The sequence below is a fragment of the Drosophila arizonae genome, chromosome 3 (assembly GCF_054131065.1).
Source record: "Drosophila arizonae isolate 15081-1271.41 chromosome 3, UAZ_ARI_1.0, whole genome shotgun sequence".
Classification (NCBI taxonomy): Eukaryota; Metazoa; Arthropoda; class Insecta; order Diptera; family Drosophilidae; genus Drosophila; species Drosophila arizonae.
The window spans coordinates 18945520-18967864 of record NC_142923.1 but is presented as its reverse complement, the minus strand read 5'-3'; the positions used below and the strand labels follow the sequence as shown (position 1 = coordinate 18967864).

The 22345-nt window shown below is 40.7% G+C and overlaps 5 protein-coding genes across 11 annotated transcripts; 3 read left to right on the top strand and 2 right to left on the bottom strand.

Annotated features, from left to right (window-relative positions):
- Window positions 1-246: 246 nt before the first annotated feature.
- On the bottom strand, window positions 247-4163 carry Pp2A-29B (Protein phosphatase PP2A regulatory subunit A). 3 transcript variants are annotated; one of them, XM_089465501.1, is made up of 8 exons: window positions 3829-4160; window positions 3164-3317; window positions 2587-3080; window positions 2046-2525; window positions 1690-1975; window positions 1359-1631; window positions 655-693; window positions 247-581 (listed from the first exon to the last, which is right to left on the bottom strand). In XM_089465501.1, exons 1-7 carry the CDS (start codon window positions 3910-3912, stop codon window positions 689-691), a joined length of 1776 nt encoding a protein of 591 aa, XP_089321627.1. In that variant the 5' UTR covers window positions 3913-4160; the 3' UTR covers window positions 247-581; window positions 655-688. The 3 variants fall into 3 exon arrangements, with proteins under 3 accessions (XP_089321627.1, XP_017858866.1, XP_017858865.1); XM_018003377.2 differs by having other exon boundaries at window positions 247-693; window positions 3829-4158; XM_018003376.2 differs by lacking the exon at window positions 247-581 and having other exon boundaries at window positions 595-1248; window positions 3829-4163.
- Window positions 4164-4270: 107 nt separating this feature from the next.
- Window positions 4271-5135, bottom strand: CSN8 (COP9 signalosome subunit 8). The gene is made up of 4 exons (XM_018003382.2): window positions 4968-5135; window positions 4845-4909; window positions 4608-4786; window positions 4271-4544 (listed from the first exon to the last, which is right to left on the bottom strand). Exons 1-4 carry the CDS (start codon window positions 5022-5024, stop codon window positions 4300-4302), a joined length of 546 nt encoding a protein of 181 aa, XP_017858871.1. The 5' UTR covers window positions 5025-5135; the 3' UTR covers window positions 4271-4299.
- Window positions 5136-5160: 25 nt separating this feature from the next.
- Window positions 5161-6120, top strand: RpS13 (ribosomal protein S13). The gene is made up of 3 exons (XM_018003384.2): window positions 5161-5298; window positions 5531-5658; window positions 5728-6120. The coding sequence occupies exons 1-3, from the start codon at window positions 5276-5278 to the stop codon at window positions 6030-6032; spliced, it is 456 nt and encodes a 151-aa protein (XP_017858873.1). The 5' UTR covers window positions 5161-5275; the 3' UTR covers window positions 6033-6120.
- A 932-nt stretch (window positions 6121-7052) lies between these two features.
- LOC108610970 (putative multidrug resistance-associated protein lethal(2)03659) lies at window positions 7053-14633 on the top strand. 4 transcript variants are annotated; one of them, XM_089465499.1, is made up of 10 exons: window positions 7058-7211; window positions 8038-8128; window positions 8390-8480; window positions 8554-8639; window positions 10041-10570; window positions 10630-12251; window positions 12308-12879; window positions 12982-13247; window positions 13312-14241; window positions 14325-14633. In XM_089465499.1, the coding sequence occupies exons 3-10, from the start codon at window positions 8404-8406 to the stop codon at window positions 14364-14366; spliced, it is 4125 nt and encodes a 1374-aa protein (XP_089321625.1). In that variant the 5' UTR covers window positions 7058-7211; window positions 8038-8128; window positions 8390-8403; the 3' UTR covers window positions 14367-14633. The 4 variants fall into 4 exon arrangements, with proteins under 4 accessions (XP_017858860.1, XP_089321625.1, XP_089321624.1 ...); XM_089465498.1 differs by having other exon boundaries at window positions 8005-8128; XM_018003371.2 differs by lacking the exon at window positions 8038-8128 and having other exon boundaries at window positions 7053-7211.
- A 250-nt stretch (window positions 14634-14883) lies between these two features.
- On the top strand, window positions 14884-22293 carry LOC149269823 (putative multidrug resistance-associated protein lethal(2)03659). Of its 2 annotated transcripts, none has more exons than XM_018003373.2 (7): window positions 14884-15010; window positions 15425-15511; window positions 16144-16392; window positions 17214-19190; window positions 20231-21434; window positions 21494-21910; window positions 21976-22293. In XM_018003373.2, the coding sequence occupies exons 2-7, from the start codon at window positions 15444-15446 to the stop codon at window positions 22021-22023; spliced, it is 3963 nt and encodes a 1320-aa protein (XP_017858862.1). In that variant the 5' UTR covers window positions 14884-15010; window positions 15425-15443; the 3' UTR covers window positions 22024-22293. The 2 variants fall into 2 exon arrangements, with proteins under 2 accessions (XP_017858862.1, XP_017858863.1); XM_018003374.2 differs by having other exon boundaries at window positions 14934-15212.
- The last annotated feature ends 52 nt before the right edge of the window (window positions 22294-22345 follow it).

The window sequence follows — 22345 nt, the reverse complement described above, 5'->3', positions numbered from 1 at the left end:
GACTATCGAGTTGTGCAAACATCAGACAGACACAGCAAATAAATAAATAATTGTAAATAACTGTTGATAACTGTTAGAAATCGGCGCTTAGTTTGTAATGCCCAATTACATGTTTAAAGCTAAATGAGAACCTTTAAATAAACAAATCCAATATAGCGGCGGACTTTTGCCGAATGTGTTTTAACTTATGAACGCAATATATCGAACATATATAAACTTTTTTGAAATAAAGAGTATATAGTCATATTTTCTTTTACAATAAATTTTATTTTGCATTCAGATGCGATTAACCAATACATTTTGTTTTCAAAGTCTACACAGGTTTTTTGTATTGTTTTTTTTTTTTTTTATTTTTTTTTATGAATTTTTGCTTATGTGTTATGTAGTTAATAAGTATGTAAGTAATATATATATTCATGTGTGGCGTTTTCAGTGGCTCGTTATCCTTGTTGTATTGTTGCATTTTGAAAATGTTAAATATGTAGGCTTCGAGGCTCTTATGTTTTCTTTATGTTTTCTCCGCTGCAGTTTGGCGTCTCCAGGTTCTACAGAATTGCTTGATCCATGGTTTGGTTTTTTAACTACAAATTTCCGTTTTTAAGTGTCGCTACACAATAATTATATTTTTGTTGCCAGGGTGTGTGAAATACATACATTTTAAAAATAGAATAAAAAATTATAAAGTTGATTACGCTACGGTATTTGAAAAATTACAATCCATAAAACATTCGAAATGTGGAACCGGGAAAGAAACAGAGAAGAATGTACATCAATTAACAATTAGTATTTCGTTAATATATGCTTGGATTCAATTAGTAGTAGTTCGTTTCTGTTGAGTAACGCAGACAATTTATGCAACATGAACAAATTTTGAGACACTTGGAAACATGGTATAATAGGGCTCAATGGTATTCCGACTTGCTTATTGTTATATACTAGTCTGATCACACACACACGCACACAAACACACAAGGTGTTCACACATGACATGATTCTGGTTTTGACTACTCATCCTCTAACATTCCGAAACACTTTTCTGCTGCTGCGGCTGCTGCTCCTGTTCCCCCCCAGCGTTAACATTGCTATTATTGTTCTCGATATTAGCATTAAGCTCGAGCAGAACGCCAGGCTCAGCGGATGCTGCAGAATTGGGCGGCGGCTCAACGACCAGCTTGGACGCCAGGGCGGCCTCAAGCTTAAAGCCCATGCAAGGCGGCACTGCGGTTCTAAAGACATTCAGCTCCATTTCTAAAGGTTTGATATATAGATTATACTTGCAGCATATGGCAAAAACTTATGCTGAGTCATTGTGTGGCCGTGTGTGTAGAAATTTCTTTGCATCAGTTATTTTTTCTTACCGGCTGCTATTCCAGCAATTGCCTGTGCAGCGAAATGCTTAACATCCACATCAGCATCAGCATTCAGTTTGTCCAATGTTGGCTTCACTTGCGAATCGATAACGCTCGCCTCCAGGAACGGGGAAATCTTCTGCAATGTTTTAGCTACATTGAAACGCACATTGGCAACTGGATCGGCGGCGAGCAGCAAAACAGTGGGCAGCAACAGTTTCGTGGTGATTTCAGTGCCGCAAACCTCAGCCAAAACATTTAGACAGAAGAGACAGGTCATTCCTTAAAAGAATCGATATTAATAAACAATAGATAATAACCTATAATAATTTGTGCTTACTGTGCAAATAGTTCTTGTTGCGCGACATAACTAATATCATTGGAATAATGGCCTGCTCAGCCCAGGGCGCACCAAACTGTTCGACCAGCTTCTTCATATTTAATGTGGCGGCCTCTCGAATGGCATATACATGATCGTTCAGCCAACCCATGCAGAGACCGCGCAGCTTCTGATCGAAGAACTCCTGGCCCAGCTGACCAGCCAGCGCGGGCATATACTCAATGATAGCAAGACGTACACGCCATTTGGAGTCCTCTGCAAGCTCCACGATGGCGGGAAGAAGAGACTGTTGAAATGAAATTGAATGGCATAAGAACTGTAAACAATCGAAATTTTGTAAGAGTTTAATTATTTACCTGCGATAGCTGCTGAATACCGATGACATCATTGACACAATCCAAATTTGAGATTATATTCAGACGCACTTCTGGGCATTCGTCCTTCAGCTGAATGAGGAACAGTGGCAATAATTGCTCGACTGTTTGATAAGCACCCAGCATCGGGCTTAGACCCATTATGACAGAAGCCAGCGCTGACTTCACATGTGGATTGGGATCACTGACCAAATCGCGTACGTATGGCAAAATGGAGCTCAAAATGATTTGCATCTGATTGGCTTTGTCCAAGTTGGCGCAAAAGTCTTTGACTTTAGTGGCCACAGCGGCGCGCACCTCAGCCTCGGCATCCTTGAGCAGATACTGAAAAGCGGGCACTAGATCGACGCGTGTTATCTCGGGACCCACAGCCTTCTGTAGATCCACAAACTTCTCGGCGACCATATAGCGCACACGCCACGATGAATCGCTGGCACACTGACGCAGCGTAGGCAACACCAGCTGCAAAGAGTTTCGATATTAATATGGTTTATGAATATGAAATGGTAATTATTTCACTAACATGTTCAACATCGTCCTGTGGCAGCAATTGAGCAATGCTGACACATGCTTCGACGGCTAACAGTCGCACCGAGTCTTGATCATCCTGTGCCAGTTGTACAAAATTCGGTATCAAGTCCGATTTGAGATATTCCGTTTCGACCACTTTGGCGAATTCGCCCAATTTATTGGCTGCGGCACGTCGCACCATTGGCGTTTCGTCCTGGCACAATTTCCGGAAATTTGCACGCAATTCGGCCTTCACGGGCTGTGTGACGCGTGGATAGCACACGGAGAATAAACCACAAGCCGACGTGCGTGAGGTAAACCAATCGCCAGACACCAAACGCTGCAACGTTGGCACCACATGTATCTCCAAATCTAGAGCACTGTGCTCCGCAGCAACAGTGCGCAGAGATTCAACTGCCTTGTCTCGCACAACTGTTTCCTCAACAGTAGCTAAGCTTTCCAGCGGCGGCAACAAATACATCGCATACTCGGGTCCACCCACAAGACCTGAAAGATACACCATGCACACATATTTATATATACATATATATCCGTATTACAAATTTGATAAGAATCAACTATTTCCATACTTGTGAAATTGCCCAATTGATCGGCCAATGCGAGCAGCACTTCATCTTCATCGTATATGGTCTCAGTTAAAAAAGGTATCAGTTCGGAACGTGTGCGTTCCTCGCCCAAAGCAAGGGCAATAGTCGATAGCTTTTTGATCGAATTCAAACGCAGCTGCGAAAAGATGATAAATGATTAAATTATTAATCAAAACAAAATAATATATGATAAGAGAGTAAGTTAGGAGTACCGAATAATAAATACTCTAGCATAGATATCACATATACGATTAAATCTACTTAATTTTATAGTTTAACTGACGATCAGTGTTTCTTTTCTGATAGCAGACAATCAGACAAATTGACAAATTGACGTTAATCAGAAATATAAATTTGTTTATATGTATATTCTATTAAATTCAACCCTTACTTCGCTTACATATCTCATGACAAAGTTATAAGCATTGCAAGCCTATAAGAGTAGCTGCAGCTTTACTCACACACAAACACATGTACATATACTCGCGCTCATACATACGAATTGCTATTCACAATGTGACGCATTTTTTAATGCATAGTTATGTATGTATGTGTGTGTGTGTACACGGCTATGCTTATACATACCTACATACAATGTCAGATTATAACCAAATATACATTTGTTTAATATTGACGTTATAACTAACCTGCACATCCTCATTTTTCAATTCGTCAATTAATACCGCAATGGGATAAAGAGAATCATCGACAGATTTGTCGCTTGCTGCCATTTTTCTTTTCTCACTCACACAGTAGTATAGAAAATCGGTTTCTTTTCAACTATTCCGCACGAAATACACTAGACGCCCAACACCAAATTATCGAATTACTGTTATAATTAAATGCTTTCGCACAGTATTTATTTTAATTTATTTGAAAATGTCCACAATTTAAAAAACTTCTTTGATTGATTTTCCAGTGAAAATGCGATGTCGATTCCGTGCAAAAAAATTTTTTTTGGTTCTATGAAATGACACAACGAGACAGAACGATGCTACTCGATACTTTTTGCGTTAACAGCAACGTTTGCCCGGTAAACAGAATTACTCCCCCACTTAACAGACTGGAGAACGAGAAAATGCCGGAAAATAAAAATAATCGTATTTATATTTTCTTTTTTAATTTTCTAAAAACGAGACAAACTCTGTTAATTTCAGCAACTGATCGTCGCTGGCAACACGAGGTGTAGGCTCTTTCATTTTCGGCAGCAGAATTCGCTTATCACCATCCTGTTCTCGTGTCCAATCTGAGCAGGCGTTGTGCAGCTCCTCTGCTGTCATCTGCGCCATTTCCATCAAATTCTGCTCGTATATTGAAACGTATGCCGTAGACGTCAGGTTGAAAAGCTCCTCGCGTTGCTTGGCTATAATTGAATTATATTATATATAAGCGAAATATTTACATGATTTTTTTAGCCCCTGCTTACCCAAAAGATCATCAATGATAGGCTTATTAGTCTCGGACCAGTCGTATTTAATATGTTTAAAGAAATCTGCATAGTTGTTGTGCTGCAGTGCAAGATTCAATAGATTTAATTGGGCCAGTTCTTTGTTTTGTTCCTTTAGATTATTAGCTATACGCATCCAAAGAAATTTCGCATTGGCTCTGCAAGCATAGAATTCATAAATAACACACAAAGCATTAGCTTTTTAGCCTCACGCACAATTTGTTTTGATAGAGATAAATCGCCATCAGCTGGTGGTAAACTTCAACGCCCGGCGCTATGTTCTGGAAAATTACAATTAATATTGTTGCTTTCTTATTCTATTTCATTTTATTTAATCACCTCTAGCTCCTCATTTTGCAGCCTATTGAGCTTATCACTGTATTTATCTTGCTGCATTTTATCTATTCTAAAAATTACTTTAAACAACTGATTTTAGAACAAATTTGCTGTAAGCAATCTATCCATATACACATAACGAGTAACGAATTCGTTATTGTTTGCCATTCCTCTGTTATGTGTGGAGCAATTATGTCAACTAACAAATATGCCAATGCAACTCTGCATATATTTTGTAGAGTTCGTTTGTAGAGTGTTGTTCCACAAGTCTCCACTTTCTTTTCGGTGTAAAAAACTAAGCTAGTAACATCATGGGTCGTATGCACGCTCCTGGGTAGTTGATTTTTATATTGTTTAGAGACGTGTATTTTTGTAAAATGTGCTTGACTGACGTGCCACAAGAGGCCCACATCATAGCAATTTTATGGCTGCAGATATTGCGCTAGTTATGATCCCATTTTAAGCCACCATGGCAAGCACATGTTGCGAATGAAATGCGCTCTCTTCTTCTTCCGCCCATTGTGGCCATTCACAGGCAAATCTAACAAATACAATTTACTTTGCAGCAAGGGTATATCCCAATCAGCCCTTCCCTACAGACGCACAGTGCCATCATGGCTGAAGCTGAACGCTGAGGATGTTAAGGAGCAAATCAAGAAGCTCGGCAAGAAAGGCCTGACACCCTCGAAAATCGGTATTAATGTTGTATTTGTTTACGATTTGAGGTTATGTTAATATACACTTGATATTCAATCATTTTTAGGTATCATCCTGCGTGATTCCCATGGTGTGGCTCAGGTTCGCTTTGTCAATGGCAACAAAATTCTTCGCATCATGAAATCGGTGGGTCTCAAGCCCGATATCCCCGAGGATCTATACCACATGATCAAGAAGGCTGTCGCCATCCGCAAGCATTTGGAACGCAATCGCAAGGATAAGGACGGTAAATTCCGTTTGATTCTGGTCGAGTCCAGAATTCACCGTCTGGCTCGCTACTACAAGACCAAGAGTGTGCTGCCCCCCAACTGGAAATACGAGTCCAGCACCGCTTCTGCTCTTGTTGCCTAAGTTTTCAATAATGTGAGTGCATACATTTTTAATGTACGTGAAGAACAGAAAAGAATAATAAAAACAAAAATTTACAAAATAAACAAAAGTGTATCAACTGTAGGTAAGAATAAAAACTACATATTGTATATTAACGTTTGTTTCATATCAATTGGATAGGGTGGGTCTTTAGCTGGTTGCTAATAACAACTTGTTTTGAATATATATTAAAGGGGAGATATATTTACTTATATAAGAAGGACAAACTAATGTCGGTTAATAGTTCATATTGATCTAATAAATTACTAAAAAGGTGAAAGTTAATACATAAATATAAATCGCCGATTATAGTCACAAACTTTGTACAAAAACATATTCAATGTTTTAAAACTATATAAAAAAAAAAGAAAGGTAAATAATAACTAACATTTTTATTTTTTATTTTTTCAAAACAAAAAGCACAAAAATAATCTAGATTCGTTATACTGGTCACAAATTCAGCTTAATACACGTATGTTTAAAAAGGTACTTTATTACTTTCAATGGTACATTTTTTCTAACGAAAAAGTATTTAGTTGGTACATTTTGTTGGTAGCTAACAAAAGCGTACATTTTCATATTCACATACGTACATACAAAAATAAATAAAAGTGAATAAGTATTAGCTTTCTATATAAACACTTATAAATAAAATATAATATTTCAAAAACACTAATTTTCAAAGAGAATTAAAAATTTGTGAGCCTATCCATATGTGCCATGTCAATAATCCATAGGGCCGAATTAAGAAAATTGATTGCCGTTCGCTTTTAATATTATTAATTTCTCCAGAACTATGGTATTCGAATGCTTTCCAATTGTCAATAACCAATAAACTTGTTGATTAATTCACTTTACATATGCGTATATGTAAGCATGCATGTTGGCATAAGCACTTACATATGTATGTAAAATACATTGTACATGACATACCTATATATCTCACACTGTGGCAAATTCAGTTGAAAAGAGCCTCAATATGCCAGCTGTTTTTCAGTAGCATGTTGCCCTTTCAGGCGGACGGTTCGGCTTTTTTTTGTTGTTGCGTGTTTGTGCTGTTCTACGTCATTCTTAATTGCTTTTCGTTTCCCACAACAACAAATTGAATAGAATGATTTTGTACATTTATTGAACATTGTTTAATTAAAATAAAAAAGAAACGTACGTATGTACATGTGGTTATTTTCGATTCGCATCAATCGAACAATTAAATTAATTTGAAATGTGTTTACAGTTATTATATACCTATGTATATGTGTACTGCATTGTGCGATTAGATAATTTATACGGAACTGCAAAAACGACCTTTATCTCGCATAACAATAGCTAACAGCGATTTGTGAATAAGCAAAGGAACTCAGTTTTCCGCTAACTGTTTTTACGGATATAAGATAAGCGCGCCTACACAGGCATTCCTGTGTGTCTGTCCGCATGAGTGTGTATGTGTGCACGTATAAATAGAGGCAAAAGGGAATCGAAAACAAGAACCGCGTGTTCTTTTAAAATAAATATGTACATATGTACATGCTTCTGCAAACATGTGTATACATACACTCATACATACAAATGCCTGTATGTACATATGTATGTATGTCGGTGAATACTGCGGCCCATAGTGAGATTTGCGCTGGAGTTGGATTTTAGATATTTATTAATATAATCTTGCGTTTTTGTAGTTTTTTTTTTTTCTAAATTTGTTTATGCACATGTAGGCATGTTCGTGCATATAAATCGTCTTCTTTTTTTAAGTACCGTTCATTGTTAGTAAGATTGCAATAATGTTTACTACATTTGCCGGCATCAGTCGTGTGAAACATGCATATGTACATACATACACATGTATGGATCCACTTGTTTGTATTCACTCGAATGTGTGTATGTAAGTGTGCATGCGCGCCCACCAAGTGAAGTCATATTCAAATTTGACACACACAAATACGCAAATTCTATTCAGTTCACATCTGCAAACATACACACTCTCACGCAGCCAGACAAGTAATCGTGCGATTGGGGCGCCTCTCTGCAGATAATTTGTTTATTTTAATTTCGATTTGTTTATTATGAGCTCAAGCTACAAAGTAAGTTGTTTGTTTTCGCATAATTGTGTAAAATGTTAGACTTCAAAAGCTTATAATACAAAAACACACTCCCATTCAACTGTAATTATACACATACATATGTATGTGTAGAATGCTAAATAATAGCTTGCAACGAGAGCGGATCAATCAATGCGATTGCAATAGTAATTAGCAATTCAAAAAAAAAAAAAAACTACCAATTTACTTTTACATAGATTTTTTTTTTTTTTTTTTTTTCTTAAATCTCAATTTGTTTTTCAGCCTGAACGGTTAAAATGCAATCTATAAAAACTGCAGATTTGCCGGAAAATCCGCGAGAACATGCGAATTTTATATCGGCAGCATGTTTTTGGTAAGTTGCCTTTAATTTGAAATTAATTATTATTTTGATGTTTTATATATGTATTTATAAATTTTACCATCAGGTACACCATGCCCACTTTCCTGAAGGGGCGCAAGAAAGTGCTGGAAACTGAGGATCTCTTTAAAGCACTGAAGGAACATAAATCAGGTTCGTTTATTTACACTTGCGCAATAACAAAGAACATGAACATTTAATAATATGATATATATGGATATTTTCCTCGCCGAAATTTGAAGCCAGTAACTTCAAGAATATAATTATATTGCAAAAATAAATAGTACTTTCCGATTTTCTGGACACCAAATGAAATGTTTACACTAACAGAAACTAACTTGTTGACAAAAAATATATTTATAAATTATACGACAATTTTGCTGTCAATTAAATTATTATTAACTAGACGGTCTAGCAATTTACTAAAGATCATTTAATAATATCTTTAGACGGACCTGCGAGCAAATGAAAATAATTACTACTGTAATTGTATTAAATATTTTAATTTGTATATTATGAAGTGCAGAAATTAATTACTTATGTAATATGAAACGTGACTGCATAATTTCATCATATTATGAAAACAGAAACAATTATCAGTTATCATTTACATATAATCAATCTTATCAATTAGACTGTGCATAAAAATTGTCACATGATTGATATGTGACATATACATACGTATTTATAAGTCTACTATGCATAACTTTCATATTTATATTTTTTTAAAACAACAAATTTCATTCAATGAACATTTGCGATAACTAAGTCTATGAAAATAAAGCAATTACATTTAAATAGTTTTGTCTATAAGCGGGATTTTTTAAATGTATAAATAATAAATAATAATTAAAAAAAAGAGTAAAGAAAAAGAATATATATTTATATTTATACTTATATTTACTAATTATATATAAACATTAATCTAAAACTACCTTAAATATTGAGCTTTTTAGTTTTTATTGATATATTTTTGAAATATTTACTATATTTATATATATGTATATATATATTTACATATTTTTTTTTTATTTTATATTTTTTATTTTTTTGCTATAGTACCTCATAAGTATAGGCAGATTTATTGCTCATAAAAAAATATAGATTGCTTCAGAAACTCCTCTAACTAAAGTAGGCCAGATAAATACAAACATACAGAAAGTTGAAAGGCAAACAAGCGTCAGCTCTGTAGCTAAGGCGTTCCTTTTTGAGAGCATTCACTGTTGTCACTGTGTGGATCTGTAGACAGCGAAAATACGAATATATAGAATTCCATTTGAGACAATCGCCAGCATTGCGTGATCTGAACTTATCAGGTCTTAAAAAAGCCATGTAAAATCGGACGTTGACTGGCGAATTGTTTGTTTCAGATACATTTTGTAATGTTTCTCCGATGATAAGACTTGGCCTACAATGATTTAATAGGTTTATTTACAAACTTCGCAAAGGGCGAAGTTTTCAGGGCGCAGTAGATTGCATCAGCGGGTATGATTGAATATTAATATATTTACAATGATAATAATTATTATTATTTTAATTTTTTGTTGTTGTCAGAAACCCTTGGCAATGAGTTGTGCGATGCCTGGGAGCGGGAGCTGCAGAAGAAGCAGCTGAGCCCTAAGAAGGAGCCAAGTCTGCTGCGTGCCCTGGTGCGCGTCTTTGGCCTCCACTTTGGCATGCTCGGCCTGGTGCTGTTCATGCTGGAGCTGGGCCTGCGCACGGTACAGCCGCTGTGTCTGCTGAAGCTGATCTCGTATTATACCTACGATGCGGAGTCCAAAGAGAACGCCTATTACTATGCAGCGGGCGTGGTCGCGTGCAGCGCCCTGAATGTCATCATTATGCATCCCTATATGCTGGGCACAATGCATGTGGGCATGAAGATGCGCGTTGCCATTTGCAGCATGATCTATCGCAAATCGTTGCGGCTGAGCAAGACGGCGCTGGGGGACACGACAGCCGGGCACATTGTGAATCTGATGTCGAACGATGTGGGACGGCTGGATTTGGCGACAATATTTGTGCATTACCTGTGGGTGGGGCCATTGCAAACGCTGTTCATCACATATCTCATGTATTTGGAGGTAGATGTGGAATTACTCCAATAAGTGATATATATAATACCATAGGCATTCTCTTTCAGATTGATATTGCTGCTGTCTTTGGTGTAGCATTCATGCTGCTCTTCATACCCCTGCAGGCCTGGCTGGGCAAGAAGACGTCGGTGCTGCGGCTGCGTACAGCATTGCGTACGGATGAGCGTGTTAGGATGATGAATGAGATCATTGCTGGAATTCAGGTGATCAAGATGTATGCCTGGGAATTGCCCTTTGAGACCATGGTGGCATTTGCTCGCAAAAAGGAAATCAATTCTATACGACATGTCTCCTATATACGTGGCATTCTGTTATCCTTCATCATATTCTTGACGCGCGTATCCATCTTTCTGAGTCTCGTTGGCTATGTGCTCCTGGGCACATTCCTAACGCCCGAGGTGGCCTTTGTGATAACGGCTTACTATAATATCTTGCGCACCACCATGACTGTGTTCTTTCCGCAAGGCATCTCCCAGATGGCCGAGGCACTGATCTCAGTCAAGCGTGTTCAAACCTTTATGCAGTACGAGGAGACCGATGTTGTGGATAAATCCTTGGAGGTGCCCCTGGTCTCACCGGGTAGCAATCAGACGACAGTTCACTCCAAATTGGAACAGGAGACAGAGGATGCCAAAGAGAAACTGCTAACGCCAACAAAACTTCCGCACATCAACGAGAATGCCGTGCTCTCCGAAGCGCAAATTTCCATCAATGCATTGAAGGCCAAGTGGGATGTCAGCTCACCGGATTACACCCTCAATGGGGTCAATTTACGTGTTCAGCCGGGCACTATGCTTGGCATTGTGGGACGCACAGGCGCTGGCAAATCCAGCTTGATTCAGGCTATACTGGGAGAGCTGCGTGCGGAGTCGGGCGAGATACGGGTGAATGGCACCTTCTCCTATGCATCCCAAGAGCCCTGGCTCTTCACAGGCACTGTGCGCCAGAATATTCTGTTTGGCCAGGCCATGGACAGGCGTCGCTATGCTCAGGTGGTGAAGAACTGTGCGCTGGAGCGTGACTTTGAGCTGTTGCCATATGGAGACAAGACGATTGTGGGCGAACGTGGTGCCTCGCTGTCGGGTGGACAGAAGGCGCGCATTAGCCTGGCACGCGCGGTCTATCGTCAGACGGCCATCTATTTGCTGGACGATCCACTTAGCGCCGTCGATCCGCATGTGGCGCGGCATCTCTTTGAGAAATGCATGCGTGGCTTCTTGCGGGATAGAATTGTAATCCTCGTCACCCACCAGCTGCAATTCCTGCAGCATGCCGATCAGATTGTCATTCTCGATAAGGGACAAGTGAGCGCTGTGGGCACATACGAATCGCTGCGCGAATCGGGTCTAGATTTCGCTGCAATGCTAGCGGATTCGTCGCGCGATGAGCATGGCAGTGAGGAGCGCTCTCGGTCCAGATCGGGCTCGGCCAGCGACAAGCGAAGGAACAGCGAGCAGTCGCTTCTCTCGCTGGCCGATTCCTGTGTGGACGAGGCAACTGCTGCCCAAATGCACGTGCAGGAGTCACAGGAACAGGGACGCATCGGACTGGGCCTCTACAAAAAGTACTTCAAGGCAGGCGGCGGCATCTTTGCGTTCATTGTCATGGCGAGCTTCTGTGTGCTCTCCCAGATAATGGCCTCACTGGGCGACTACTTCCTGTCTTATTGGTAAGTATTGATATAATGCAGCAACATTTCCATATTTAATCTCCTTTCACGCACAGGGTGGCCAAGAAGGGCAACGTGAGAGGCATGAACAGCAACAGTACCCTCTTGTCTGATTCGGCTGCTTCGGGCGTTGCCAACGACACCACCACAATGGAGTCGGAGCATGTTCTCGAATCTCGTCTCTGCAGCTGGCTGAACGAATTGGGTTGGTCCGTGGACGCTGAGCGGCTGGATACCTACATATTCACACTGATTATCATTGCCACCATAACCGTCACCCTGGCCCGTTCGTTTTTGTTCTTCAATCTGGCCATGAAGGCATCCACGAAGCTGCACAACTTAATGTTTCGCGGCATCACACGTGCGGCCATGTATTTTTTCAATACAAATCCATCGGGTCGTATATTGAATCGCTTCTCCAAGGATATGGGTCAAGTGGATGAGATATTGCCAGCTGTGATGATGGACGTCATACAAATCTTTCTAGCACTCGGTGGCATTGTCATTGTCATTGCTATTGTTAATCCACTGTTTCTCATTCCCACCGTGGTGTTGGGCATTATTTTCTATCAGCTGCGCACGTTCTATCTGAAAACGTCACGGAATATTAAACGCTTGGAGGCCATTAGTAAGTAATTTGTTAATACAGTAAATTACTGTCATCACACTGTACAGTAATTTATATTTTGTGTACTCTGAATCTCTATCTAATTAAAAATCAAATTTGCAGCGCGCTCACCCATCTACTCGCACATGACTGCCTCGCTGACGGGCTTGTCCACGATTCGCGCCTTTGGAGCCCAGCGGGTGTTGATCAGCGAATTCGATAATCACCAGAATCTGCACAGCTCAGCATTCTATATGTTCATTAGTACATCGCGTGCCTTTGGCTATTGGCTGGACTGTTTCTGTGTCATCTACATTGCCATTGTTACGCTCAGCTTTTTCATCTTTCCTCCCGCCAACGGCGGCGAAGTGGGTTTGGCCATAACGCAGGTATGTGGCATCAATATTATGTGCGCTGTAAAGCAAACTAATTGGATTAAAACCAATTGACCAGGCCATGGGCATGACTGGCATGGTGCAGTGGGGCATGCGTCAATCGGCGGAGCTGGAGAACACAATGACCGCTGTGGAACGTGTCGTCGAATACGAGGATATTGAACCGGAGGGCGCTTTGGAAGCACCGGCTGACAAGAAGCCGCCCGCCAGCTGGCCCGAGCATGGCCAGATTGCATTTGAAGATCTTAGCTTGCGCTATTTTCCCGATCCCAAATCAGAGAATGTGCTCAAATCTCTTAACTTTGTTATCAAAGCGCGCGAGAAGGTGGGCATTGTGGGTCGGACAGGTGCTGGTAAATCGTCTTTGATTAATGCCTTGTTCCGTCTGTCATACACCGATGGCTCCATTCTAATCGATAAACGGGACACCCAAGCAATGGGTCTGCACGACTTGCGCAGCAAGATATCGATTATACCCCAGGAGCCGGTGTTGTTCTCCGGCACAATGCGCTACAATCTGGATCCCTTCGATGAGTATAGCGATAGCAAGTTGTGGTCGTCCTTGGAAGAAGTGAAGCTAAAGGACGTCGTGGCTGAGCTCTCCAGCGGGCTGCTAAGCAAAATAACGGAGGGCGGCACCAATTTCAGTGTGGGCCAACGTCAATTGGTTTGCTTGGCGCGAGCCATTTTACGTGAGAATCGTATACTGGTCATGGACGAGGCCACCGCCAATGTGGATCCGCAGACGGATGCACTCATTCAGGCCACCATTAGGAATAAGTTTAAGGACTGCACTGTACTTACCATTGCCCATAGGCTGCACACGATTATGGATTCGGATAAGGTGCTCGTCATGGATGCTGGCCAAGTGGTTGAATTTGGAGCACCCTATGAACTGTTAACCAGTGCAGAGAGCAAGGTGTTCAACGACATGGTCAAGCAGACGGGCAAAGCAACTTACGACAATCTGTTCCAAGTTGCCAAGAAGGTAGTTTATTCTAATGTCTCTGGAAATTTGGTGTTTTTAAATTTAAATTGAAATTTAAAATATTTTTGTATATTTACTTTTAGGCATTCGAAGCGGCACAGCAATCTCGCAGATTATCGTCGTAAGGTCATGTTTCTTTGGTGTTTTTCTTCAAGTCTAGGCCGGTCCTTCGATTGTAAATAAATTCATCCAATTCCACTTTATAATACGATATTCCTAAACATTTTATGTGTACTTGTGAATGTGCCTATGCATTGAATTTTGAATTGTTTATGTTTATATATTTGTATATGTATGTTAAGTGTAAAGCTGCAAGGAACAGAGTGCCTTCAACAATAAACAATAAACTACTTATCGATGTACTTATAAAAATAAATTTTAAAAAATCAGAATTAAGACTTTGTTTTCTCTATAGAAAGAACATGAAGTAAATGCATACAATTAACAAAATATAAAATAAATGAAATAAAAATGATTATAAAAAGTTAAAAATGCTAAAAGAAATAAATTTTGCTTTTATTGCTTTTACTAATTTAATTTTGAAATCATTTAATATATTTCAAATGTTGGTTCATGGTCCACTCTAATGCTAACGGAATATATATGTACAATTTGTAACAGTGTGGCAGCATTGTTAACTGTGCCGGCAACAGCTGTTAGAACAGCTGGTAATTAAAATTCCGAGAGACTAAATTAGTTTTAGTTGTGCTTTGAGCAGCGAGCGGAAAACTTGTATGCGTGTTCATACAAATATTTTATTTATTGAATGGAAAGTTTTTATTGTTGTTTTTTCGCTAAATATTTACGCGCAAATTCTAGTGATAAAAACGCGCCATTGCATAATTGGAGGCGTCGGTTTGCGTGCATCTGTGTGTGTGTGCCTGAGTGTATGCTGCGCGCGTATGCTGTGTTCCTTAGCTGTGACGAAATGGCTAATTAGCATAACTGTAATCTTGACAGTGCTTCAGAACGTATGAAAACGTTGGGAAACGTTTACAATTCTTTAAAATTGGCTGTCGGTCTTATATTTGAGGCACAGTGCAAAAAGTGTCCGATTACAATGTTTATTTCGGTGTCGCATGAATTCCAACTAAACTCCAATTGATTTGCTTATTAGAAATTGTGTAAACAAGTAACTGTAAATAAAGCCAAATTTGTTCATTCTCTTTTTTCAATTACTCAGATATTGGAACTGTTTGGAGATGGTAGCTGACAAGCTGGCGCCCAATCCGCGAGAGACGGCTAGCTGTCTCTCTGCCGTTATGTTCTGGTAAGCTGATATAGTCTTGCAATATAAGCTTCCCAATTAGATTTTATAAATTGCAATTGGATAAATGTGTTGTAATATTTATTATTCATAATATTTTATCAATGTTTTTTTTTGTTTTTTGTTTTTTTTTACAAGCTGGATCTTTTTATTAACTGTCAAGTGCACTATCTATTTTGTGTGATAAGATAGAAATGATTATTATTTTTATATCACCTGCAATCATACAACATGTGCGTGATCAAATTTTTGATGTTCAATTTGGCAATTTAAAAAATTTTTAAAAGAGATAAATAAAATGATAATAATGTAAAATTGATTGTTCAATTTGTTTTAATTAATTGATAATCTTGTACTTTATTGCAATTTTTGTAAAAAAAAAAAAAAATTCAACAAAAAATGGATTGATTATTTTGAAATTAGCTAAACGAATATATACACAATATATATAAAATAGGTCTTTATTCTTGTTATTTAAATACAAATGAAAAATTTTTAATAGTGCTCATAGATAATCAATATTATTCAATGTGGGTACTTCAAATAATTAATAATATTTTGCAGGGTATTTCTTAGTTTTGCTTGACCAACCTGTTCTTATCGCCACTCACTACCAGATGTTTGTATCTTTACAGCTTTGCGCTACCCATTTTATTCAAGGGACGCAAAAAAAAGTTGGAATCCAACGATCTATATGATGTGCTCAGCGAGCATAAAGCAGAAAAATTGGGCGAGAAGCTTTACCGAACCTGGGAAGCTGATTTCAAGGCGCAAAGTCAAAAGGGTGCCAAAAAGCCGAGCATGTTACGAGTGGTTCTCAAAGTATTTGGCTGGGAACTGATCATATCGGGCATTGTAATTGCAGTTTTAGAGCTGGGCCTGAGGTAAGTGTTCGATCGATAAGGTTGTAGTATATGTATACCAAATAATAATATAAAAGATAAGAACTAGCTGTCGTGCTACTGTATGCGGTAGCCGGAATAGATCTGGGAAATAATCTAAGCAGATAAGTTCGTCTAATTAATAGGTTTGGTTTGTTGTGACGGTGTTTTGAGCATATCTCAATGACGAGACGCGCTAAGGCCTCAAATTTGGTGTCTCATTCACATATCATAAGTCTGTCAGTCATTGGGAAGATATACTTAAGGCCTTGGCAATAAAAAGTAAGCACTTTGCGCCCGAACGTCACTGACTGCATACTACGCATAACAGGCGTTGATAGACGGTGTTTTGAATATACATACATATATTCCTGAATACATAACCACTGAGTGCTCAGACTTATTTGATATGTCCACTAAAGTCGTGCCCAATCGGAAAATGAATTATCTGATGACTAGAATCAGAAAATGGGTTTGGAATAAGTAAGACTGACTACCTCTAAGTCCTATTAGTCTTTTACCTGCATTCCTATAATCTCTATAGTCTCCCGACTAAATTTCTCTATATGACTATAAGCCTTACTCTCCCTATGAATACTCAGTTAACTTCCAACTTGTAAAACATATATTATATACATATATGAACTTCATCATAGTTTTGGATACTTTTAAAGTTTATTGGGTATTTTATAGTCAGTATTATAAATAATAATAATAATCTGCTGTATCCCATTTCCCTTAGATTTCCCTTCTAGTTCTAGGCTTTCTTCTAATAAGCTATTCTCTCCATAAGTACTCACATATATTTCGTCTTTCTTCTGCAGAAGTACCATTCCATTATTGCTGGCGGGTCTCATAAACGAGTTTACCTTGCATGGGAATGGCAGCAGTGTCAAGGCCCAGCTCTACGGCCTTGGTCTGGTGTCCTGCACTGTGCTCAGCGTGCTGCTGTTCCATCCGTTTATGATGCACATGATGCATTTGGCCATGAAGATGAGAGTAGCCGTTAGCAGCGCCATCTATCGGAAGGGCTTGCGGCTGAGCCGTACGGCCCTGGGAGGCACAACGACGGGGCAGGTGGTGAATCTGGTGTCCAATGACTTGGGTCGCTTTGATCGTGCCCTGATCCACATGCACTTCCTGTGGCTCGGTCCACTGGAGCTGTTGATTGCCTCGTACTTCCTGTATGCGCAGATCGGTGTCGCCTCCTTCTATGGCATTGCCATACTCTTGCTCTATGTGCCACTGCAGACGTACCTGAGCCGGCTGACCTCGGCGCTGCGACTGCGCACAGCGCTGCGCACTGATCGACGTGTGCGGATGATGAACGAGATCATAGCCGGCATCCAGGCGATCAAGATGTACGCCTGGGAGCAGCCGTTCGAGCAGATGGTCGCCAGGGCGCGAGTCAGCGAAATGAACGTCATACGCAAGGTGAACTATATACGCGGAATCCTATTGTCGTTTGAGATAACCCTGGGACGCTTGGCCATCTTTGCCAGCCTTCTGGCCTACGTGCTGGCTGGAGGTCAGGTCACGGCGGAGCAGGCGTTCTGTGTGACGGCCTTTTATAATGTCCTGCGGCGGACCATGAGCAAATTCTTTCCCAGTGGCATGTCTCAAGTAGCGGAGCTGTTGGTCTCGTTGCGCCGCATAACAGCCTTTATGGTGCGCGAGGAGACGGATGTGGCCATGTTGGAGGAGGAGCCCGAGGAGGAGAAGGCGGCGGAGAGCAAGAAACTGCTAGCGAATGGCAATCAGCAGCAGCTGGGTTCGGATATTGGTGTTGAGATCAAGCAGCTGAAAGCACGTTGGGATACGCAGCACGGGGAGCCCATTTTGGATGACATCACTATGGAGCTGAAGAGCCAGCAGCTGGTCGCTGTCATTGGACCCGTGGGCGCCGGCAAATCCAGTCTCATCCAGGCCATTCTCGGTGAGCTGCCAGCGGAGGCGGGCGAGGTGAAGCTGAACGGACGCTGCTCCTATGCGTCGCAGGAGCCATGGCTTTTCTGTGCCAGCGTGCGCGACAATATACTCTTTGGCCAGCCGCTGGATAGGCAACGTTATCGAACGGTGGTCAAGATGTGTGCACTGGAGCGGGACTTTGAGCTGTTGGATCAGGGCGACAAGACCCTTGTGGGGGAACGGGGAGTGTCGCTCTCCGGCGGACAAAAGGCGCGCATTAGCCTTGCACGCGCTGTCTATCGCAAGGCCGATGTTTATCTGCTCGACGATCCACTGAGTGCAGTGGACACGCACGTGGGACGACATCTGTTCGAGAAATGCATGCGAGAGTTTCTGCGCAAGAAGCTCGTCATCCTGGTCACGCATCAGCTGCAGTTCTTGGAGCACGCCGATCTGATTGTGATCATGGACAAGGGCCGCGTCTTGGACATTGGCACCTATGAGCACATGCTCAAGAGCGGACAGGACTTTGCCCAGCTGCTGGCACAGCGAGAGCCGGAGGAGAACGAAGAGGAGCAGCAGGGGGAGGCGGACGTGGACTCAGCTGGTGCAGGTGATGCCAACGAAATCTCGAACTCGTACTCACGCCAGAATAGCGTCGAGAGTCGCACCAGCCTATCCACTATGGACTCCAGTGTGAATGATTCGTTGATGGCAGGCAAGGAGCGCCCAAAGGAAGTTCAAGAATCGCGCTCCTCCGACAAAATTGGCTTGGGCATGTATCAAAAATACTTCACTGCCGGCTGCGGCTGCTTGATGTTTCTGTTTGTGATCTTCTTGTGTCTGGGCACACAAGTGATGGCATCCTGGGGCGATTACTTCCTGTCCTACTGGTGAGTAGAATTAGAAGGAATAATTAGAAATAAAGAATAATTTCAATTTTCGCTGATAAGACACACAAGCAGTAATTAATTTAATTAGGAAAATATATGCATTTTATAATAATTAAAATCAAAAAAATGTTTAGATTAAGATTGAGTTTGCAGTCACGTAGATTAAATGGTAGGCAAGAGTAGTTATAATATAATAGTTCTTATAAGAATACATATTTACATACATTCATATATGTATTGGATTTTAACAGTGGGTATTAATGTTAAATGAATGACTGTAACAGTTTGCTGTTGTGTTAGTAGAATGTGAAGCTAGCGTAAGATGATCAGCAAGCAGGATAGCTCGCGAATAGTTTTTCTTCTAAGTATTTCCTTCAACAATTTCTTCCTCTGAGTATTTCCTATAATAATGTTTTCTCAGTGTTACCTCTAAGTATTCCTTCCAAGTATTTCTTCCAAATATTTCTTCCATCGCCGACCGAGGAGTAAATATTTACTCACACTTCACTTGACACTTGCACGACTGACCCCCATCGGGCTTGGGCGACTGAAGAAGTGCTGCAGCTGCTGCCCTTTATATAGGGCGACTTTCACTCAATCACTCAAATGTTGAGCCCGACGTCAGGTGGAGGTCGTTGCAGTCGAACTTTAATTGACCAATGGGAACACTCTCTGCTGCTGGAAGCATTCTAGTTTCGTTCTCCTTAAATATAAGTAGCCAATGAATACTGCGGCATACAAATAGATAACTTTAATGATCCTATGTAGCTCCTCTTCTTCCTTTGCTTTAGTCTGGCATGCAGAGAGACAGACAGAGAGCCAGACTGTGAGGTAGGCACGAAAACAGAAAGAGAGACAGATATACATATGTATGTACATATGTATATAGGCAACATTCTCCTTTAACAGTCTTATGTTATGTTAGTTCTTAGCAGCTTTTAAATAATAGTAGTAGCTGTTAACTAACATATCATATCATTATCATATACATATGTACATATATACTATGCATGTACTTCCATATTTATATTTATTTGCAGGGTAAAGAACAGCTCGTCGTCGTCCTCGGACATCTACTACTTTGCGGCCATCAATATTACGTTGATCATATTCGCCGTATTGCGTACGCTACTCTTCTTCAACATGGCCATGCATTCGTCCACGCAGTTGCACAACGCCATGTTCCGTAGCATTACGCGAGTAGCCATGCATTTCTTCAATACGAATCCGTCGGGTCGCATACTGAATCGCTTTGCCATGGACATGGGTCAGGTGGATGAGGTGCTGCCGCTTGTCATGCTGGACTGCATCCAGGTATTCCTTACGCTGGCTGGAATAATAACCGTGCTATGTGTTACGAATCCGTGGTATCTGATCAACACGCTGGCCATGCTGCTCTCTTTTTACTATCTGCGCAATTTCTATCTGAGCACATCCCGCGATGTGAAGCGTCTGGAGGCGGTGGCTCGTTCGCCGATGTATTCGCATTTTGGCGCCACCCTGAACGGACTGCCCACCATACGGGCGATGCGTGCTCAGCGAATGCTGATAGCTGAATACGATGACTACCAGGACAAGCATTCCATTGGCTATTACACATTCCTCTCCACCAGCCGAGCCTTTGGCTACTATTTGGATTTATTCTGCGTGATTTACGTGTTGATTATAATACTCAACAACTTTGTGAATCCGCCCGAGAATCCGGGACAAATTGGCCTGGCCATTACACAGGCCATGTCCATGACTGGCATGGTGCAGTGGGGCATGCGACAGTCGGCCGAACTGGAGAACTCGATGACCTCGGTGGAGCGAGTGATTGAGTACCGAAGCCTGAAAGCTGAAGGAGAATTCAATGCAGTGGGAGAGAAGAAGCCGCCAGCCAGTTGGCCACCAGCTGGTCAAATTGTGGCTGACGATTTGAGTTTGCGTTATGCGCCCGATCCTCAAGCTCCGTATATACTCAAGTCATTGAATTTCGTCATTGAGCCACGGGAAAAGGTGGGCATTGTGGGTCGCACGGGCGCAGGCAAATCCTCACTGATTAACGCCCTATTCCGGCTCTCGTATAACGATGGTTCCATAGTGATCGATGGGCGGGACACGGAGGAGATGGGCCTGCACGATCTGCGCAGCAAGATCTCGATTATACCTCAGGAGCCGGTCTTGTTCTCTGGCACAATACGCTACAACCTGGATCCCTTTGAGCAGTATGACGACTCCAAGCTATGGCAAGCTTTGGAGGAGGTGCGTTTGATGAAACATTAGATTATTTAAATAAATTTTAACTCAACTTTAATATTCAGGTACATCTTAAGCAAGAGATCAGCGAGTTGCCGATGGGTTTGCTGAGCAACGTTTCCGAAGGTGGCTCCAATTTCAGCGTGGGTCAACGTCAATTGATTTGCCTGGCTCGAGCTATTCTTCGCGAGAATCGTATTCTGGTCATGGATGAGGCCACCGCCAATGTGGATCCGCAGACGGATGCACTGATTCAGACGACCATTAGGAACAAGTTTAAGGACTGCACCGTACTTACCATAGCCCACAGGCTGCACACGATCATGGATTTGGATAAGGTGTTGGTCTTAGATGCTGGACATGTCGTGGAGTTCGGTTCGCCTTATGAGCTCTTGACAAAGTCGGAGAGTAAGGTTTTTCACGACATGGTCATGCAGACAGGCAAAACAACATTTGAGCAATTACTGAAAATTGCACAGCAGGTAAATAAATAAATCATTTAATTTTGGAATTTCATATAATATGAACTATTTTAAATTTTTAACAGACCTATGAAAAAAGTCAGGAAGAAAAGCCGGATGACCTTAAACAATAAATGATTTTTTTATATCTAGCCAACCTATAGTTATAAACTATGTAGTTTTTACGTGCCTATATAAATGTTCAGAAGTGCTCTGTACTTAAAGTGACTTGAGCAACTTAAATGTTTAGAAATGTTAGTGAAATCATTTATTTTTATATTTTCCTTTACACTGTGAAAGCATTTACTTAATTAGTTACAAATACAAATAAAGCAAAAAGTTGTTAACTAAAAAAAATATTAATAATAAGTAGAATAAAATAAATATATATTTTTACAATGAAATTTCATGTTTTTTGAATACCTAACAAAATTGAAAAACAAAACAAAACAAAGG

Excerpts from the sequence above, each read along its gene's own strand:
- Pp2A-29B (XM_018003376.2), bottom strand. The coding sequence starts at position 3,912 with ATGGCAGCAAGCGACAAATCTGTCGATGATTCTCTTTATCCCATTGCG. Across the intron at positions 2,526-2,586 it reads CACAGGACGATGTTGAACAT|CTGGTGTTGCCTACGCTGCG; the intron begins GTTAGTGAAATA and ends AACTCTTTGCAG. Across the intron at positions 1,632-1,689 it reads CAACAAGAACTATTTGCACA|GAATGACCTGTCTCTTCTGT; the intron begins GTAAGCACAAAT and ends GATTCTTTTAAG.
- CSN8 (XM_018003382.2), bottom strand. The coding sequence starts at position 5,024 with ATGCAGCAAGATAAATACAGTGATAAGCTCAATAGGCTGCAAAATGAG. Across the intron at positions 4,910-4,967 it reads TGCAAAATGAGGAGCTAGAG|AACATAGCGCCGGGCGTTGA; the intron begins GTGATTAAATAA and ends GTAATTTTCCAG. Across the intron at positions 4,787-4,844 it reads TATCTCTATCAAAACAAATT|AGCCAATGCGAAATTTCTTT; the intron begins GTGCGTGAGGCT and ends CTATGCTTGCAG.
- RpS13 (XM_018003384.2), top strand. The coding sequence starts at position 5,276 with ATGGGTCGTATGCACGCTCCTGG. Across the intron at positions 5,299-5,530 it reads GGTCGTATGCACGCTCCTGG|CAAGGGTATATCCCAATCAG; the intron begins GTAGTTGATTTT and ends TTTACTTTGCAG. Across the intron at positions 5,659-5,727 it reads CCTGACACCCTCGAAAATCG|GTATCATCCTGCGTGATTCC; the intron begins GTATTAATGTTG and ends AATCATTTTTAG.
- LOC108610970 (XM_018003371.2), top strand. The coding sequence starts at position 8,404 with ATGCAATCTATAAAAACTGCAGATTTGCCGGAAAATCCGCGAGAACAT. Across the intron at positions 8,640-10,040 it reads ACTGAAGGAACATAAATCAG|AAACCCTTGGCAATGAGTTG; the intron begins GTTCGTTTATTT and ends TGTTGTTGTCAG. Across the intron at positions 13,248-13,311 it reads TGGGTTTGGCCATAACGCAG|GCCATGGGCATGACTGGCAT; the intron begins GTATGTGGCATC and ends CCAATTGACCAG.
- LOC149269823 (XM_018003373.2), top strand. The coding sequence starts at position 15,444 with ATGGTAGCTGACAAGCTGGCGCCCAATCCGCGAGAGACGGCTAGCTGT. Across the intron at positions 15,512-16,143 it reads CTCTCTGCCGTTATGTTCTG|CTTTGCGCTACCCATTTTAT; the intron begins GTAAGCTGATAT and ends GTATCTTTACAG. Across the intron at positions 21,911-21,975 it reads TACTGAAAATTGCACAGCAG|ACCTATGAAAAAAGTCAGGA; the intron begins GTAAATAAATAA and ends AATTTTTAACAG.